The 19,106-nt window shown below is 47.4% G+C and overlaps 2 protein-coding genes across 2 annotated transcripts; both read right to left on the bottom strand.

Annotated features, from left to right (window-relative positions):
- Positions 1-5,033: 5,033 nt before the first annotated feature.
- On the bottom strand, positions 5,034-7,988 carry LOC148003053 (transmembrane protein 92-like). Its single transcript, XM_087575122.1, has 5 exons — positions 7,708-7,988; positions 6,361-6,383; positions 5,803-5,886; positions 5,491-5,675; positions 5,034-5,313 (listed from the first exon to the last, which is right to left on the bottom strand). Exons 1-5 carry the CDS (start codon positions 7,786-7,788, stop codon positions 5,288-5,290), a joined length of 399 nt encoding a protein of 132 aa, XP_087431248.1. The 5' UTR covers positions 7,789-7,988; the 3' UTR covers positions 5,034-5,287.
- Positions 7,989-14,007: 6,019 nt separating this feature from the next.
- Tmem92-ps1 (transmembrane protein 92, pseudogene 1) lies at positions 14,008-16,835 on the bottom strand. The gene is made up of 5 exons (XM_087575152.1): positions 16,755-16,835; positions 15,345-15,367; positions 14,783-14,866; positions 14,471-14,655; positions 14,008-14,293 (listed from the first exon to the last, which is right to left on the bottom strand). Exons 1-5 carry the CDS (start codon positions 16,833-16,835, stop codon positions 14,274-14,276), a joined length of 393 nt encoding a protein of 130 aa, XP_087431278.1. The 3' UTR covers positions 14,008-14,273.
- Positions 16,836-19,106: the final 2,271 nt, after the last annotated feature.

A 19,106-nucleotide genomic window follows, 5' to 3' on the forward strand; every position in this document is an offset into this window, starting at 1 on the left:
CCTGGCAGGAGGGCCAATGAGCTTAGATGTGTAAGGACCCAGGAACTGGGCAAGACCTTACCAACTTCTCTCCACCTATGGGGCCCAGCAGTGGTGTTGGGCTGGACCAGGTCTTAGAGCCTAGCCAGAGCTCAGGGAGGAGAAGAAGAGAGGAGCTGGCCTGGTTGAGTTTGAGGTTGGAGGAATTGGGAGGTTAGAGAGTTTGATTTACCAACTTGGTGAGTTGGATGGAGCAGAACACTCTAGAACTTAGTCTGTCGTTCTGTGCTTAAATAGTGTTTAGAGCAGGGCAAGACCACACACCTTTAATCCCATCTCTAAGCAGGCACAGCTCTGTGAGTTCAAAACTACAATCTATTGGATCCAGGACAGCCAGGGTTAAATTTCAAAAGCCAGTGGTGTTAGCACAAGCCTTTAATTCCCCAGCACTCAGGACAGAGAGAGGTGGATCTCTGAGGCTAGCCTGGGCTACGAAGGGGGTTCCTGGACAGCCAAGACTTCACACAGAAACCCTTTGGGTGTCAGGAGGGGAAGTGTCTGGGGAGGTGACTCAGGGCTTAGGAGCAGCTGTCCTTGGACCTGGATTCTGTGTCCAGCATCTTCATAGAAGATGGCTCATAATCCTCTGAAAGTCTACTTTTAGATCATCCCATCTTCTGAACTCTGAGGGCATCATGCATGCATATGGTGTACATACATGAGGCCAATCATACTCATAGAAATAAAAATGACATAAATATACCTTAAACAAAACAAACCTTTAAGGCCAGTCAGGTGATTCAGTGGGGATGGAGAGATAGGAAGAGGGAGAACAAAAGGTGGAGAGGGAGAGGGCTGGAGAGATGGCTCAGTGGTTAAGAGCACTCAGTGCTTTCCAGAGGTCCTGAGTTGACATCGTGGCAAGCAGGTGGTGGATCACAACTATGTGAAATGGGATCTGAGGCCCTCTTCTGGTGTGACTGAAGACAGTTAACAGCGTAGTTATATATAAAAAATAAATAAATCTTTAAAACAAAAAGATGAAGAGGGAGGGAGCTAGTGAGGGTGTGCATGAATGAAAAAGTGTAATGTAAATATTTCTTATTATTCTTTTACTTTTTCAATTCAGTGTTTCTGTGTGTAGCGCTCTTTGTCCTGGACTCACTATGTAGGCCAGGCGGGCCTCCAACGGAAGATACACACCCCGTAGGTGTCCAGAGAATGGGGAGTATACACATGTGCCACATCTATCCCATATAAAATACCCTTTAAATGAAAATTTTAAATTCTATCCAAGGGGTGGTGAAAAATTCGTGGCTAAGCACTTTGTCCATCGTGGACTAAAAGTTGGTGGCCCTCAAGGCGACGAGAAGGCCAGGTGGGATTCATGTTCAGAATCAGGGAGTGAGTATATGGCCACCAGGTAGCAGCATAGGACAGCGACTAGGTGGGCCCAGGTATTTAGGTCATGACTTGAGAGGCTCTGAGACCTTACAAGAGAGCAGGCAGACTGGTGGATGTAGGGTGACTGACAAGGGTGGAAGACGGACATGTGTGTGGCCTCTGGGCTAGAGGAAGAGGAATAAGGACTTAGTGACTGAGTTGCTGTCTCGTCTGCTGACACAGGAAGGTGACCCTTGAGGGTCTGCTGTGAATGCCATGTGCATCTCACATGCCCTGTTCCCTGTCCTCTGTATCTTGGCTGTGGGATACAGGTAACTCCTAGGAAGCATCCCCTTATTTCTGGTCCCTTTATTACATGTCAGACTGAGAGATTCCCCAGCCTCAACTTCTCTCCCAGTCTTTGTTTTCCAACTTTACTGCCCTAATGGGTACCACTTCCAAAGGCATCTATTTGGGCCCCTCTGTTGTCCTGCTGTTTCCTTCACCAACTGTTTCTCAGGGACCCTGAAGCTCCCTCATTCTCCTGCAAGGAATTGTCCTGTGGTCTCTCTCCCACTATCTGCCTCTGATTCTCATTATCCCTTGTTTCCTTTAATACTCAATATCCGAAGCTTCCAGAGTCAGGCTAAGTGCAATTGGGATCTGTTCCCAGAGAATCCCCTCTCTATTTTAAAACTCTGGAGACTGAGGCTAGGGATTCAAAAGGTGAGAAGTGGGTACACCTCTTGCTGGAATCCCCTTGGGACAGTGCTGATATTTCCCAACAACATTCACACTTTGGCCCTCTTGAGAGAAATTGTTGCTAAGTTGGATTTCTGGCCCTCCTACCTCTTTTCAGGCCCCACTGTGTCTGTCTGTGTCCTGAGAGAGACTTCTGTGGTCCTTCATTCCCTGCTGCCTGCCACTCTGCCAGACCGGGAGCCCCCTCTGGAATTAGGTCTCATGAAAGAGGAGAAGGCCAGACACCCTGTGTAGTTGACAAGAGTGTTGGGGTGGGTGGGCTGGAGAAATCAAGGGAAGTGTCTAGTACCTGTGTCCCTGATGGCAGTATGGAACAGGGGTTATTTCCTGTGAGTGTCTGGCATCCATCCAACCTCCATGTATTCTTGTCAGAGGAGAGGGGAGGAGATTAAAATTGTATTGAGATTCTGTGATAAAGATTATTCAATTGAATTGACTGTTGACCTTCGGGTAAGATCCTACCCAGCAAAATGTAGATGCAGGCATGGTAGTACGCTCCTTTTATCCCAGGAGAAAATGCCCAGAACATGAGTTGAAGACCATCGTGGGACAAAGCAGGCTCTAGGTGAAGAAAGGCTTAATCCAAGGGATAATAACACACACCTTTAATATAAGCATTACAGGAGACTGAGCCCAGCAGATCTATTAGTTCTAGGACAGTCGACAGAGCAAGTTGAAAATCAAAGCTCAGGCAGAGAGGGATATGGGAAACAGAACGCTGGGAATGGAATGGGGGAGGGTGTCAAGGTCTTGATGGCGCTCAGCAGAACTCAGCTGGTTCTTCCATATGGCTCTGGCTTCACAGATAGAAACAGAATGGATGACAGGGAAGACTGATATTGTTTAACTGGAGCTGAGAAATTAGCTGTGATTAAGAAGAGACCATTGTCGCAGAGGTGAGGGGAAGTATTTCCAGTGAGCTCAAAGTTGCTGTGTTCATGGATAGCGAAGGTTGTACCACATGCTGCAGCTGTACTTGCTAATGTGTGAGAGTCACCCAGGTGGTACTGGTTTTGAAGGCACAAAGCAGTCATGAAGAACACCTGAGGCTTGGAATTGTGAGAGAGCATGGAAGGCCATTGGTGAAGGTGCAGCTTCAGTTGTAGTTGATGGTCCAGGACAGAAGAGGTAATGCAAAGGAACTGAGGCTTGGCACCATGACGAAAGCCTTTGAAAGGATATGGGTGATGTCTACTTCATTGTGTGGACCCCAGCCTTTTGGAGATGCCAGTAGCATGAGATGATCGCCAAGAACAACACTGGTTGTTGAGTGGATCAACCAGAGCTTAGAGCGCTACAGTGTAGGCTCACCTGTGACACCATGACTTCTCTTCTTTTTTCTTTTCTTTTCTTTTTTCTTTTTTTTTCCGGTGCTGGGGTCCGAATTCAGGGCCTTACGCTTGCTACGCAAGTGCTCTACCACTGAGCTGAATCCCCAAACTCTACCATGACTTCTCTAAACCCTCACCCACTTCTCTAAACCCTCAGAAACTGAGTGGGAACAGACTCTGTCAGACGCCTGGAGAAAAGGCTCAGTGGTTATTAATGCCTGCTGCTTTCCAGTACTTAGGTTCAATTCCCAACACCCGCATGGCAGGACGTAACCATCTAAAACACCAGGGGGACCTGTGACCCTCCCACACCGATGAATGCACATTTTAAACATGATTTTCCACCCACTGAACTTCAGGAGAGCCACTCTCTCAGGCCAAGCACTGATTGGAAAGCCCTACACCATCTTCAATATGGTGGGGGGAAGGAGGCTGAGGTGTCCCTCCTCCTTTAGAAAGACTCCCGCATCAAAACAAACCCTTCTACCCACACTCCCTCCATCACGACTTCTTTTTCCTGCACAGTAACATTTTGTCAGCATCTACTGCTCTCGATCAGACCTGAATGTCCCTGGATTCCCTGTCTTGCCATCTTCTGTGGCAGCCAGAGGATCCCCACTTGAAGCCAGCCTGCTCTACAGAGTGAGTCCAGGACAGCCCCCTGCCCTACCTGCACACCTAAGCAGTGAGTTTCCCTAGTGCTGTCTGTCTGCAGAGAAACATTGGCCGTCAGCCCCCTGCAGGAACCACAGTAAAGACCACAGTAGGTGTCCAGGCACCTCCAACAGGAACTGTCTCCATTCCCTTCCACAGCCTGTGCACACTCCAAGCTCCAAGATGGCCTCCGTTACCTCAGCCTCTGGACAAACCCTTCTTCTCTTTAGGAGTTCACCTTGGGTGGGCTGTAGATAATGCCTGGAACCCACTCTCAACAGAAGGTACAAGGTGGGGTCAGCCCCCCACTACATCCAAGGGATTCTAGGAAAGGAGGTGAAAAGAAGTGTTCCCTAGACCTCACTCCACACATTTCTATTCATGCTTCTCCAGGCTTCTCCCAACTTTACCTTCTCTCGAAGGCTGTTTTCTGAATTGTTACTCCCTAATAGTCCCATGATCAATCCAGTTCTGGTTTGTTAACAAATCATGTCAGAGGAATAGAGTAGAATTGTATTGTCTTTCCAGTTCATTTCTTTTGAGTCCCCAAGATCCCAGGAAACACAAGGTCTAAGCTTTCCTTCACATCTTGGATTCTCCATCCTCCCAGCAGGTGCTCAGGGCAGTCTGTCACCATTGGAAGAAGCTGAAGTGTCTCCTTAGCCTCTGAACTGGTCCCCATCAGCACTCAGCAGCCAGACAGAACATTGGCACCTGTGGTTTTTGAATTGCTATAGAGGTGCAGTGAGATCCTCTCAGCACAGGTATGGATGAAGAAGTCTCTGAGAGTCTGACCAGTTCAGTCTTCACTGTCTTGCAGGCACTGACTTGCTGCTCTAGAATGGCAGAGTGAGCTGTCCAGTCTAGATGGGAAGACCACGACCAATGACTTTTTTATATCCACTACAGACTCCGCCAATTATTAAAAAAATCAACAGCCTTTATTGTGTGACAAGATTACAGATCTAGTTTAGCTCTCATGACAAAAAGGGATAGCGGTATAAAAGTACAATCAATGCAATCACAGTACAATAGACAGGATGGGATATGCAGTCGTTCCATGGTCTTTGGCTGCCTCCCAGAGGTTTGTGTGTGAGGTGGGTGATAGGGTTGCATAGCGAGTCCCTCTCATCTGGACAGTAAGGCCTTCAGGCCTGAGGCTGTAGGGAGGACATGTTTCAGTCCCAGTTGAATTCAGAACAACCTGCAGGAGAAGAGGCACATTTGTTTATCTTAATATCTTGGTACAAAAAAAAAGGACAAATATGGTAGGAAGAGCCCTTGACACTCTATAGGCCCCAGGCTCCATACCATCATTTAAGCAGGTTGGGCAGCCGGCTATGAAACACATTAGTTATTGGGACAGAAAGACCCAACTTACGAATGGTTGGTAGGGGATCCACAGAGGTGACCCAAATGCTCTCTAGAGGAGCTTTGGAGGGTGTATTTGGAGGACTCTGATTATCCGCTGGTCTGAGGTCATGCTGCAGTCCTTTGCAGTTGGACATCACAAGGCCACAGATGCACAGGAGGGCGAAGATGACCCAAAAGACGATCAGTGCAAGGCTAGGGAGGTAGGGGATGGTATTGTCATAAGTGCCTAAGCCATATGCCCTTGCTGGACCTCCTCCATTCCCCAACCCACCCTGATTCTAGTGGATCAAGCCCTCAGTGAATGAAGCCCTTGGCTTACGTGAAGTGTTCAGTATCAGGATCCCAGTTCTTGCTTTCCTGACAGCATTCATTTTCACAGAATATGAATCCTTTGGGGCAGTGTCTAGTCAGGACAAACAGGAATGGGGAGATACCAATGAAATCCATGCCTCAAATGAAAGGATCCCTTCTTCCCCAGACACCTAGGACCTCAAGTGCAAGCCTCCCTCAGTGGGTGTGGGGTACAGATCTATCCTGTGTTCACCGGCAGGAATTGGTGTGTGGACCTGAGACCTGAGGTCAGAGTTCTCCATGGTTGTAAGGGGCCCTTTTTCCTCAGGCAGAGTGATCTGCTGATCTTACAGGGGAGGCAGGAGTGCCACACAGATCTTTTTTGTCTCCCCCCTCCCAACCATGGAAGGTTGGGTATTAGCAGGTGTTACAGACCAGCAGATCTCAAGCATTGGCAAGGTGACAGGGGCTGTGGTTTCATTAAAAGTGATATGAATTACATATCTGTCCTCATATCCAGGGCAGAATCTGAGCACATACCAGTCCCCACTGCCTACTGATGTCATCGACAACGTCCCATACTTACAAGTCTTCCCCGTTGCACACAGTCTGTGGGAGGAAAAAGAAAGAGGTCAGGGGTCACAGCCTGGGAGTTGGGTCTCAGTTGCTAGAATTCTTGTCCAGCGGTGCAATGAATCAGAGAGATGTGGGTAAACCAGGAGTTGATGTCCATCAGTACAGAACTCAAATGAAGGCAGGACTTCAAGATACACAGCCAAGGCGAGGCCTAATACCGTAAAGGAATATCTGCCTCAGAAAGAACTGGGGCTACTCTCTGCTCAGACACTGTTCCAGACAGTGTGTCTCAGAATCTCAGTCCCTGTAACTACCATGTCCAGGGCAACAACTGGAGCCTATCTCTGCTCCCTCAGTAGCTGGGATTAAAGGCTTGAAGAACCAAGGAAGCTCCTTCACCCTTTTTATTATTGAGACAGGCAAGGTGAGCACCGTGTTACCCTGGGTCGCCTGCAATATGGAGATCTACATATCTCTGCCAAAGACCTCTGAATTAAAGATATGCCCCACTACACTTGGATTCCACACATAATTAGAACTTGGTATAGGAAGCCACTTTTAGTGGATCCTTAGCTCCACAGCCCCCCTCCCCCAGGGACAACCTCAGCCCCTCACTTCCCATACACCCACCAGTCACTGTCAGCAGTAGAGACAACTCTGGGAGTTCACTAAACACACTCATGTCCTATCCATCCTCAGGTCCCCGTGGGAAACCCGTGCCCTGTATTCTTCAGTATTTTGATGCACCCACGGTCTCCATACAGAATCCCATGCTGACCATAGCAGTACTGCATCAAGTACCATTGCCATGTGTGGTGGAGTATGCCTCCAATCTGAGAACTCCACAGTTTCTAGGGCAGCTAGAAGTAGACCCTGTGCCAAGGAATGAAGACAAGGAAGGCAGCTTTGGCTTTGGTAAAGATCATTCCAGTAGCCTCCACGCCCTCCTACACAATCAGATATGTGCCTAATAGAGGCAATGAACTACACCCCAAGGTCACCAGCCTTAAGGCAACAGGGAAGGAAATTCTCCTCACCCAGACAAGCAAGTCAGGTGCCTCAATCTGACTCAGAGTGTAATAAGACATATCAAGACTAAAACAGGGCTCAAACATTCTATTCACGGCTCTACGTGGGACAAATACTCTGGTAACCACACAGTCCTGCCATGACTACAGGACCAGGTTTCCCAAGGGCCTCCCTCAGAGGTCCCTCCCTCCTTTTTCCCAGAACAGAACAGAAAAAAGTTAACGATTGCCAGTGGTTAAGTGAATTCCTGACATGGAAAGGCTGAGACTGGGCTCCAAGGGAAGCCTCTGCCTCATGGAGTCCTCCAAAGCCAAAGAGTTTTGCTTACCTCATTGCCGCTTACTCCTTGCAGACTGGATATCAGGCCAAAGATCAGAGTGAGTGTGCCCAGTACCCAGGATTCCTGCATCCTGGCAAGAGGGCCTATGAGCTTAGATAAGGGCAGAGTTAACACACTGGAATTGGGCTGGATCAGGCTTAGAGCCTATCCCGAGCTCAGGGAAGGGAAGGAGAGAGGAGCTGGCCCTTCCTGAGTTTGAGGATGGAGGAATTGAAAGGTTAGCAGAGCTTGAATACCAACTTGGTGAGTTGGATGGAGCAGAAGGCTCTGGAACTTCCTCTCTTGTTCTGTGCTTAAATAGTGTTTAGAGCAGGGTGTGGCGACACACCTTTAATCCCATCACTAAGCAGGCACAGCTCTGTTGAGTTCAAAACTACTATGATACCATATGTTGGATCTGGGAAAGACAGGGCTAAATTTCAAAAGCCCAGTGGTGTTAGCACAAGCCTTTAACTCCCCAGCACTCAGGACATAGAAAGAGGTGGATCTCTGGGGCTAGCCTGGTCTACGGAGGGGGTTCCTGGACAGCCAACACTTCATACAGAAACTCCTTGGGTATCAGGAGGGGAAACTGTCTGGGGAGGTGACTCAGGGGTTAGGAGCAGCTGTCCTTGGATCTGGATTCTGTGTCCAGCATTTACATAGAAAATGGCTCACAATCATCAGAAAGTCTACTTTTAGGTCATACCATCTTCTGAACTCTGAGGGCATCAGGCATACATATGATGCACACACATCAGGGCAATAAATACTCATAGAAATTAAAATGACATAAATAAACCTGAAACAAACCAAACCAGACCTTTTATGGACAACCATGGCATTCAGTGGGGAAATGTGGTGAAATACAATTCTGATAATCTAAATTTTGTTTTATTTTGCTTTTCAAGACAGGGTATCTCTAAATAGCTCTGGATTTTCTGAAACTGACTACCCAGTTAATTAACTGATTGCCCAGTTAATCCTCCAATTCATAGAGATCCCCCTGCCTCTGCCTCCTCTATATACTGATTAAAGTCATGTGCCCGCCCATCTACTTTTTAAAACTGAATTCGAGGGGGTTTTGTGGAGGAAAAAAAAACTGAATTTGATCTTTGGGACCCCTCTAGTGAAATGTGAAAGTCAAGGCCATGCACTTGACTGCAAACACACAGACACAGACACAGACACAGACACACACACACACACACACACACACACACACACACACACACACACAGAGAGAGAGAGAGAGAGAGAGAGAGAGAGAGAGAGAGAGAGAGAGAGAGAGAGAGGAAGAGAGAGGAACAGGTACAGAGACAGGGATGGAGAGATAGGAAGAGAGAGAACAAAAGAGGGAGAGGGAGAGGGAAAGAGAGATGGCTTAGTGGTTAAGAGCACTCAGTGCCCTTCCAGAGGTCCTGAGTTCAAATCGTGGCAACCAGGTGGTTGCTCACAACTATCTGAAATGGGATCTGATGCCCTCTTCTGGTGTGACTGAAGACAGTTAACAGCGTAGTTATATATAAAAAATAAATAAATCTTTAAAACAAAAAGATGAAGAGGGAGAGAGCTAGTGAGGGTGTGCATAAATGAAAAATTGTAATTATATATTTCTTATTATTCTTTTACTTTTTCAATTCAGTGTTTCTGTGTGTAGCTCTCTTTGTCCTGGAACTCACTCTGTAGGCCAGGCGGGCCTCCAACTGAAGATACACACCCCGTAGGTGTCCAGAGGATGGGAATTAAACACACATGCCACATCTATGCCAAATAAAATACCCTTTAAATGAAAATTTTAAATTCAATCCAAGTGGTGGTGAAACACAGCTTTAGTCCCAGAATATGTGAAGCCAAAGAAGGCAGATCTTTGAGCTCAATGCTAGCCTGGTCTCAAGAGGGAGTTGGAGGATTAACCATGGCTACTCAGAGAACCCCTGTCTCAAGAAATCAAAATCAAAACATAAAATAGGAGAGATCCTCTCAACGCTGAATGGTGATGTCCTTGCCGAGAGACAGGGAGGCATATGATGGGAAGGAGGCAGAGACTGGGGAAAGGCAAGTCAGTGCAGGAGAAGGATAATGGGGTATGTGTCGCATAAAAGGTGCCATTCTATTGTGCTTTGACCAAGAGAGGAGGAAAAGACCCTGAGTTGGGAAAGAAACACTTTGGCACAGCGTTCCCCACAACACTGGGTTATTAGTGTTCCGTCCATTTTGTAATTTGTGAGAGATGTTGGTATCTTTCCTTTCTGTATGAAGAAAAAATCGTGGCTAAGTACTTTGTCCATTGTGGCGAAAAAGTAGGTGTCCCTCACGGCGATGAGCAGGCCAGGTGGGATTCATGTACAGAAACATGGAGTGAGAATATGGTCACCAGGTAACAGCATAGGAGAGCGACTAGGTGGGCCCAGGCATTTAGGTCATGACTTGAGAGGCTCTGAGTCCTTACGAGAAAGCAGGCAGAGTGGTGGATATAGGGTGACTGACAAGGGTGGAAGACAGACATGTGTGTGGCCTCTGGGCTAGAGGAAGAGGAATAAGGACTCAGTGACTGAGTTGCTGTCTGGTCTGCTGACACAGGAAGGTGACCCTTGGAGGCTCTGCTGTGAATGCCATGTGCATCTCACATGCCCTGTTTTCTGTCTTCTGTAACTTGGCTGTGGGATACAGGTAACTCCTAGGAAGCCTCCCCTTATTTCTGGTCCCTTTATTACCCATCATACTAAGAGATTCTCCGAGCCTCAACTTCTCTCCCAGTATTTGTTTTCCAACTTTACTGTCCTAATGGGTGCCACTTCCAAAGGCATCTATTTGGGCCCCTCTTTTGTCCTGCTGTTTCCATCGCCAACTGTGTCTCAGGGACCCTGGAGCTCCCTCATTCTCCTGCAAGGAATTGTCCTGTGGTCTCTCTCCCACTATCTGCCTCTGATTCTCATTATCCCTTGTTTCCTTTAATACTCAATATCCGAAGCTTCCAGAGTCAGCCCAAGTGCAATTGGGATCTGTTCCCAGAGAATCCCCTCTCTATTTTAAAACTCTGGAGACTGAGGCTAGGGATTCAAAAGGTGAGAAGTGGGTACACCTCTTGCTGGAACCCACTTGGGACAGTGCTGATATTTCCCAACAACATTCACACTTCTGCCTTCTTGAGAGAAATTGTTGCTAAGTTGGATTTCTGGCCCTCCTACCTCTGCCCAGACCCCACTGTGTTTGTCTGTGTCCTGAGGGAGACTTCTGTGGTCCTTCATTCCCAGCTGCCTGCCACCCTGCCAGACTGGGAGCCGGATGGGGAATTATGACTGATGAAACGGAGAAGGCCAGACACCCTGTGTAGTTGAGAAGAGGGTTGGGGTGGGTGGGCTGGAGGAATGAAGGGAAGTGTCTAGTACCCGTGTCCCTGATGGGCAGTATAGAACAGGGGTTATTTCCTGTGAGTGTCTGGCATCCATCCAACCTCCATGTATTGTTGTCTGAAGAGATGGGAGGAGATTAAAGTTGTATTTAGATAACAGAAAGTTTTCTTGTGTGATGGTTGGCCTGTGCTTGGCCCAGATTGGCAGTATTGCAAACTGTGGCCTTGTCAGAGTAGGAGTGTTGCTGTGACAGTTGTCTTGGAGACCCTCATCCTATCTGGCTTGAAGCTACTGTTCAGCTTGCTTCAGATGAAGATGAAGAAGTCCTCCATTCCTCTTGCAGTATGCCTGCCTGGGGGCTGCCATATTCCTGCCTTCAGGATATGAACTGGACATCTGACCCTGTTACCCAGCCCCAGTGAAATGTCTTTATAGAGCTGCCTTGGTCATGGTGTCTGTTCACTGACGTAAAATCCTACTAACAGGGAAGTTGGTACCAGAACTGGGGTACTGCTGTTTTACACCTGAATATGCCTTTGTCTGGATGAATATGGATTTTGGAGCTTTAAATATTGAAAGCAGTGGAGTATTTTAAATGGGGATCATTGGGCCATCCTAGTAGGAATATGGAAGAATTTTGTACTGACACTGATGTGACTTGTTGAGACTTGGGCCATGAGGTTTCAGTGAAGTATTTCAGCATGTGACTTAGATACTGTTTATGTACTGTTTTGGTTTAGAAGAATGTGGCTACTTTTGGCGCTTGACTGCAGAGCCTACCTCAGGCTCAGAGGAAGAGACTCAGATAAATTTCTTTGACATGGGAAGTCTCAGCAAAGTCTTTGTTCTTTGGTTATTTCTCCTGAAGAGCTTTTTCAATGAGCTTAGCAAGCTGAAAAAGGGAAAATAAAATAAAAAAAGGTACACTTCAAGTACTAAATGAGCACCAGGAAGTGCTATGGAGGTGAATTCTGTGATAAAGATTATTCACTTGAATTGACTGTTGACCTTCAGGTAATCCTACCCAGCAAAATGCAGATGTAGGCATGGTGGTACACACCTTTTATCCCAGGAGAAAATGCCCAGAACATGAGTTCAAGATCATCTTGGGACAAAGCAGGCTCTAGGTGAAGAAAGGCTTAATCCGAGGGATTATAACACACACCTTTAATATAAGCATTACAGTAGACTGAGCCCAGCAGATCTATGAGTTCTGACAGTCTACAGAGCAAGTTACAGGAAATCAAAGCTTAGGCAGAGAGGGACATGGGAAACAGAACGCTGGGAATACAGTGGGCGAGCGGGTCATGGTCTTGATCATGCAAAGGAACTGAGGCTTGGCAGCATGAAGAGAGGATATGGGTGACACCTACTTCAATGTGAGGGCTCCAGGACATAGGAAATGCCAGTAGGGTGAGAATATCACAAAAAACAGCACTGGTTGTTGATTGAATCAACCTGAGCTTAGAGCGTTACAGTGTAGACTCAACTGTGACTCCATGACTTCTCTAAACCCTCAGCCACAGTAGAAACTGAGTGGGAACAGACTCACTCACAGGCTTGGAGGCATTAATAACTCAGTGGTTATTAATGCCTGCTACTTGCCAGTACTTAGGTTAAATTCCCAACACCTGCATGGCAGGACATAACAATCTGAAGCACCAGGGGGACCTGTGACCCTCCCACAACACCAATGAATGCACATTTTAAACATGATTTTCCGTCCACTGAACTTCAAGAGAGCCACTCTCTCAGGCCAAGCACTGATTAGAAAGCCGTAGACCATTTTCAATATGGTGAGGAGGAAGGAGGCTGAGGTGTCCCTCCTCCTTTAGAAAGACTCCCACATCAAAACAAACCCTTCTACCCACACTTCCTCCATCACGACTTCTTTTCCTTGCACAGTAACATTGTGTCAGCATCTTCTGCTCTCGCTCAGAACCTGAATGTCCCTGGATTCCCTGTCTTGCCATCTTCTGTGGCAGCCAGAGGATCCCGCACTTGAAGCCAGCCTGCTCTACAGAGTGAGTCCAGGACAGCCCCCTGCCCTACCTGCACACCTAAGCAGTGAGTTTCCCTAGTGCTGTCTGTCTGCAGAGAAACATTGGCCGTCAGCCCCCTGCAGGAACCACAGTAAAGACCACAGTAGGTGTCCAGGCACCTCCAACAGGAACTGTCTCCATTCCCTTCCACAGCCTGTGCACACTCCAAGCTCCAAGATGGCCTCCGTACCTCAGCCTCTGGACAAACCCTTCTTCTCTTTAGGAGTTCACCTTGGGTGGGCTGTAGCTAATGCCTGGAACCCACTCTCAACAGAAGGTACAAGCTGGGGTCAGCCCCCCACTACATCCAAGGGATTCTAGGAAAGGAGGTGAAAAGAAGTGTTCCCTAGACCTCACTCCACACATTTCTATTCATGCTTCTCCAGGCTTTCTCCCAACTTTACCTTCTCTCGAAGGCTGTTTTCTGAATTGTTACTCCCTAATAGTCCCATGATTAAGCCTGTTCTGGTCTCCTAGGAAATCATGTCACAGGAATAGAGTAGAATTGTATTGTCTTTCCAGTTCATTTCTTTTGAGCCCCAAGATCCCAGGAAACACAATGTCTAAGCTTTCCTTCACATCTTGGATTCTCCATCCTCCCAGCAGGTGCTCAGGGCAGTCAGTCACCATTAGAAGAAGCTGAAGTGTCCCCTTAGCCTCTGAACTGGTCCCCATCAGCACTAAGCAGGCAGACAGAACCTTGGCACCTGTGGTTTTTGCATTGCTATAGAGGTGCAGTGAGATCCTCTCAGCACAGGTATGGTTGGAAGAAGTCTCAGAGAGTCTGACCAGTTCAGACTTCACTGTCTTCGGACACAGCCTCGCTTCTCTAGAATGGCAGAGTGAGCTGTCCAGTCTAGATGGGAAACCACGACCAATGATTTTTTTATATCCACCACAGACTCCGGCAATTCTTAAAAAAAATCAACAGCCTTTATTGTGTGACAGAGATTACAGATCTAGTTTAGCTCTCATGACAAAAAGGAATAGCGGTATAAAAGTACAATCAATGCAATCACAGTACAAGAGACAGGATGGGATATGCAGTCATTCCATGGTCTTTGGCTGCCTCCAAGAGGTTTGTGTGTGAGGTGGGTGATAGGGTTGCATAGCGAGTCCCTCTCATCTGGACAGTAAGCCTTCAGGCCTGAGGCTATAGGGAGGACGTGTTTCAGTCTCAGTTGAATTCAGAACAACCTGCAGGAGAAGAGGCACATTTGTTTATCTTAATATCATGGTACAAAAAAAAGGACAAATATGGTAGGAAGAGCCCTTCCCAGTCTATAGTCCCCCAGCCTCCAAACCATCATTTAAGCAGGTTGGGCAGCCGGCTAAGAAACACATTAGTTATTGGGACAGAAAGACCCAACTTACGAATGGTTGGTAGGGGATCCACGGAGGTGACCCAAATGCCCTCTAGAGGAGCTTTGGAGGGTGGATTTTGAGGAGTATGATGATCCGCTGGTCTGAGGTCATGCTGTAGTCCTTGGCATTTGGACATCACAAGGCCACAGATGCACAGGAGGGCGAAGATGACCCAAAAGACGATCAGTGCAATGCTAGGGAGGTAGGGGATGGTATTCTCATAAGTGCCTAAGCCATGTGCTCTTGCTGGACCTCCTCCATTCCCCAACCCACCCTGATTCTAGTGGATCCAGCCCTCAGTGAATGAAGCCCTTGGCTTACGTGAAGTGTTCAGTATCAGGATCCCAGTTCTTGCTTTCCTGACAGCATTCATTTTCATAGCATATGAATCCTTTGGGGCAGTGTCTAGTCAGGACAAACAGGAATGGGGAGATACCGATGAAATCCATGCCTCAAATGAAAGGGTCCCTACTTCCCCAGACACCTAGGACCTCAAGTGCAAGCCTCCCTCAGTGAGTGCGGGGTACAGATCTATCCTGTGTTCACCGGCAGGAATTGGTGTGTGGACCTGAGACCTGAGGTCAGAGTTCTCCATGGCAGTAAAGAGCCCTTTTTCCTCAGGCAGAGTGATCTGCAGAGGATCTTACAGGGGAGGCAGGAGTGCCACACGGATCATTTTTGTCTCCCCTCTCCGAACCATGGAGGGTTTGGAATTAGTAGGAGTTACAGACCAGCAGTTCTCAAGCATTGGCAAGGTGACAGGGGCTGTGGTTTCATTAAAAGTGATATGAATTACATATCTGTCCTCATATCCAGGGCAGAATCTGAGCACACACCAGTCCCCACTGCCTTACTGACATCATCCACAACGTTCCATACTTACAAGTCTTCACAGTTCTGTAGAGTCTGTGGAAGGAAAAAGACAGAGGTCAGAGGTCACAGCCTGGGAGTTAGGTCTCAGGTGCTAGAATGCTTGTCCAGCGGGGCAATGAATCAGGTAGATGTGGGTAAACCATGAGTTGATGTCCATCAGTACAGAACTCAAATGAAGGCAGGACTTCAAGATACACAGCCCAGGTGACGCCTAATACCGTAAAGGAATATCTGCCTCAGAAAGAACTGGGGCTACTCTCTGCTCAGACACTGTTACAGACAGTGTGTCTCAGAATCTCAGTTCCTCCAACTACCATGTCCAGAGGCAGCAACTGGAGCCTATCTCTGCTCCCTCACTAGCTGGGATTAAAGGCTTGAAGAACCAAAGAAGCTCCTTCACCCTTTTTTTATTGAGACAGGCACGGTGGTCACCGTGTTACTCTGGCTAGCCTGCAATATGGAGATCTACAGATCTCTGCCAAAGACCTCTGAATTAAAGATATGCCCCACTACCCTTGGATTCCACACACATCATTGGAGCTTGGCCTAGGAAGCCACCTTTAGTGGATCCTTAGCTCCACAGCCCCCCTCCCCCAGGGACAACCTCAGCCCCTCACTTCCCATACACCCACCAGTCACTGTCATCAGTAGAGACAACTCTGGGGTTCACTAAACGTACTCATGTCCTATCCATCCTCAGGTCCCCGTGGGAAACCCCTGCCCTGTATTCTTCAGGATTTTGAGGCACCCACGGTCTCCATACAGAATCCCATGCTGACCATAGCAGTACTGCATCAAGTCTTAATCAGACTCTCTTCCTCCAGGTATCAAAGCATTGCCCTCTCTGGCTCCTTCACCTCAAACCATCGCCATGTGTGGTGGAGCATGCCTCCATCTGAGAACTCCACAGGTTCTAGGACAGCTAGAAGCAGACCCTGTGCCAACCAATGAAGACTAGGAAGGCAGCTTTGGCTTCGCTAAAGATCATTCCTGTAGCCTCCACTTCCCTCCTACACACTCAGATAGGTGCCTAATAGAGGCAATGAACTACACCCCAAGGTCACCAGCCTTAAGGCAACAGGGAAGGAAATTCTCCTCACCCAGACAAGCAAGTCAGGTGCCTCAATCTGACTCAGAGTGTAATAAGACATATCAAGACTAAAACGGGGGTCAAACATTCTATTCAGGGCTCTACGTGGGACAAATACTCAGGTAACAACACAGTCCTGCCATGACTACAGCCCCAGGTTTCCCAAGGGCCTCCCTCAGAGGTCCCTCCCTCCTTTTTCCCAGAAGAGAACAGAAAAAAGTTACCGATTGCCAGTGGTTAAGTGAATTCCTGACATGGAAAGGCTGAGACTGGGCTCCAAGGAAAGCTTCTGCCTCATGGAGTCCTCCAAAGCCAAAGAGTTTTGCTTACCTCATTGCCGCTTACTCCTTGCAGACTGGATATCAGGCCAAAGATCAGAGTGAGTGTGCCCAGGACCCAGGATTCCTGCATCCTGGCAAGAGAGCCTATGAGCTTAGAGAAGGGCAGAGTTAACACACTGGAGTTGGGCTGGATCAGGGCTTAGAGACTCTCCAGAGCTCAGGGAAGGGAAGGAGAGAGGAGCTGGCCCTGCTTGAGTTTGAGGATGGAGGAATTGGAAGGTTAGCAGAGCTTGAATACCAACTTGGTGAGTTGGATGGAGCAGAATGCTCTGGAACTTCCTCCCTTCTTTTGTGCTTAAATAGTGTTTAGAACAGGGCGTGGCGACACACCTTTAATCCCATCACTAAGCACTAAGCAGGCACAGCTCTGTTGAGTTCAAAACTACTATGATACCATATGTTGGATCCAGGAAAGCCAGGGTTAAATTTCAAAAGCCCAGTGGTGTTAGCACAAGCCTTTAACTCCCCAGCACTCAGGACATAGAAAGAGGTGGATCTCTGGGGCTAGCCTGGTCTACGGAGGGGGTTCCTGGACAGCCAACACTACATACAGAAACCCTTTGGATATCAGGAGGGGAAACTGTCTGGGGAGGTGACTTAGGGGTTTGAGCAGCTGTCCTTGGACCTGGATTCTGTGTCCAGCATTTACATAGAAGATGGCTCACAATCATCAGAAAGTCTACTTTTAGGTCATACCATCTTCTGAACTCTGAGGGCATCAGGAATACATATGATGCACACACATCAGGGCAATAAATACTCATACAAATTAAAATGACATAAATAAACCTTAAACAAACCAAACCAGACCTTTTATGGACAGCCATGGGATTCAGTGGGGAAATGTGCTGAAATACAATCCTGATAATCTAAATTTTGTTTTATTTTGCTTTTCGAGACAGGGTATCTCTAAATAGCTCTGGATTTTCTGAAACTGACTACCCAGTTAATTAACTGATTGCCCAGTTAATCCTCCAATTCATAGAGATCCCCCTGCCTCTGCCCCTTCTATATACTGATTAAAGGCAGGTGCCTGCCCATTTACTTTTTAAAACTGAATTCGAGGGGGTTGTGTGGAGAAAAAAAAAACTGAATTCGATCTTTGGGACCCCTCTAGTGAAATGAGAAAGTCAAGGCCATGCACTTGATTGCAAACACACAGACACAGACACACAGACACAGACACACACAGACACACACGCATGCACACCCACGCACACACAGAGAGAGAGAGAGAGAGAGAGAGAGAGAGAGATGGCTCAGTGGTTAAGAGCACTCAGTGCCCTTCCACAGGTCCTGAGTTCAAATCGTGGCAACCAGGTGGTTTTCCACAACTATGTGAATTGGATCGGATGCCCTCTTCTGGTGTGACTGAAGACAGTTAACAGCGTAGTTATATATAAAAAATAAATAAATCTTTCAAACAAAAAGATGAAGAGGGAGAGAGCTAGTGAGGGTGTGCATGAATGAAAAATTGTCATTTAAATATTTTTTATTATTCTTTTACTTTTTCAATTCAGTGTTTCTGTATGTAGCTCTCTTTGTCCTGGAACTCACTCTGTAGGCCAAGCAGGCCTCCAACTGAAGATACACACCCCGTAGGTGTCCAGAGGATGGGGATTAAACACATGTGCCACATCTATCCCATATAAAATACCCTTTAAATGAAAAATTTAAATTCAATCGAAGTGGTGGTGAAACACAGGTTTAGTCCCAGAATGTGGGAGGACAAAGTAGGCAGATCTTTCAGTTCAATGCTAGCCCGGTCTCAAGAGGGATTTGGAGGATAAACAAGGCTACTCAGAGAAACCCTGTCAAAGAAATCAAAATCAATACAGAAAACAGGAGAGAACCTCTCAACACTGAATGGTGCTGTCCTTCCCAAGAGATAGGGAGGCATATGATGGGAAGGAGGCAGAGACTGGGGAAAGGCAAGTCATTGCAGAGAAGGATAATGGGGTATGTGTCACATAAAAGGTGCCAATCCTTTCTGCTTTGACCAAGAGAGGAGGAAAAGACCCTGAGTTGGGGAAGAAACACTTTGACACAGCTTCCCCCACAGCACTGTGTTATTAGTGTTCCCTCTGTTTTGTAATTTGTGGGGAGATGTTGGTATCTTTCCTTTCTGTCTGAAGAAAAAATCGTGGCTAAGCACTTTGTCCATTGTGCCCAAAAAGTTGGTGTCCCTCACGGCGATGAGCAGGCCAGGTGGGATTCATGTACAGAATCAGGGAGTGAGAGTATGGCCACCAGGTAACAGCATAGGCCAGCGCCTATGTGGGCCCAAGCATTTAGGTCATGACTTCAGAGGCTCTGAGACCTTAGGAGAAAACAGGCAGAC

Source organism: Rattus norvegicus, chromosome 10, assembly GCF_021556685.1.
Source record: "Rattus norvegicus strain SHRSP/BbbUtx chromosome 10, alternate assembly SHRSP_T2T, whole genome shotgun sequence".
Classification (NCBI taxonomy): Eukaryota; Metazoa; Chordata; class Mammalia; order Rodentia; family Muridae; genus Rattus; species Rattus norvegicus.

What these genes read in the sequence shown, in the direction of transcription:
- LOC148003053 (XM_087575122.1), bottom strand. Translation starts at nt 7,788, where the DNA reads ATGCAGGAATCCTGGGTACTGGGCACACTCACTCTGATCTTTGGCCTG. An exon ending in AAGGAGTAAGCGGCAATGAG is followed by an intron (nt 6,384 to 7,707) that starts GTAAGCAAAACT and finishes TTCCTCCCACAG; the next exon opens with ACTGTGTGCAACGGGGAAGA. An exon ending in CCTGATACTGAACACTTCAC is followed by an intron (nt 5,676 to 5,802) that starts GTAAGCCAAGGG and finishes CTACCTCCCTAG; the next exon opens with CCTTGCACTGATCGTCTTTT.
- Tmem92-ps1 (XM_087575152.1), bottom strand. Translation starts at nt 16,835, where the DNA reads ATGCAGGAATCCTGGGTCCTGGGCACACTCACTCTGATCTTTGGCCTG. An exon ending in CTACAGAACTGTGAAGACTT is followed by an intron (nt 14,867 to 15,344) that starts GTAAGTATGGAA and finishes TGTCCTGACTAG; the next exon opens with ACACTGCCCCAAAGGATTCA. An exon ending in CCTGATACTGAACACTTCAC is followed by an intron (nt 14,656 to 14,782) that starts GTAAGCCAAGGG and finishes CTACCTCCCTAG; the next exon opens with CATTGCACTGATCGTCTTTT.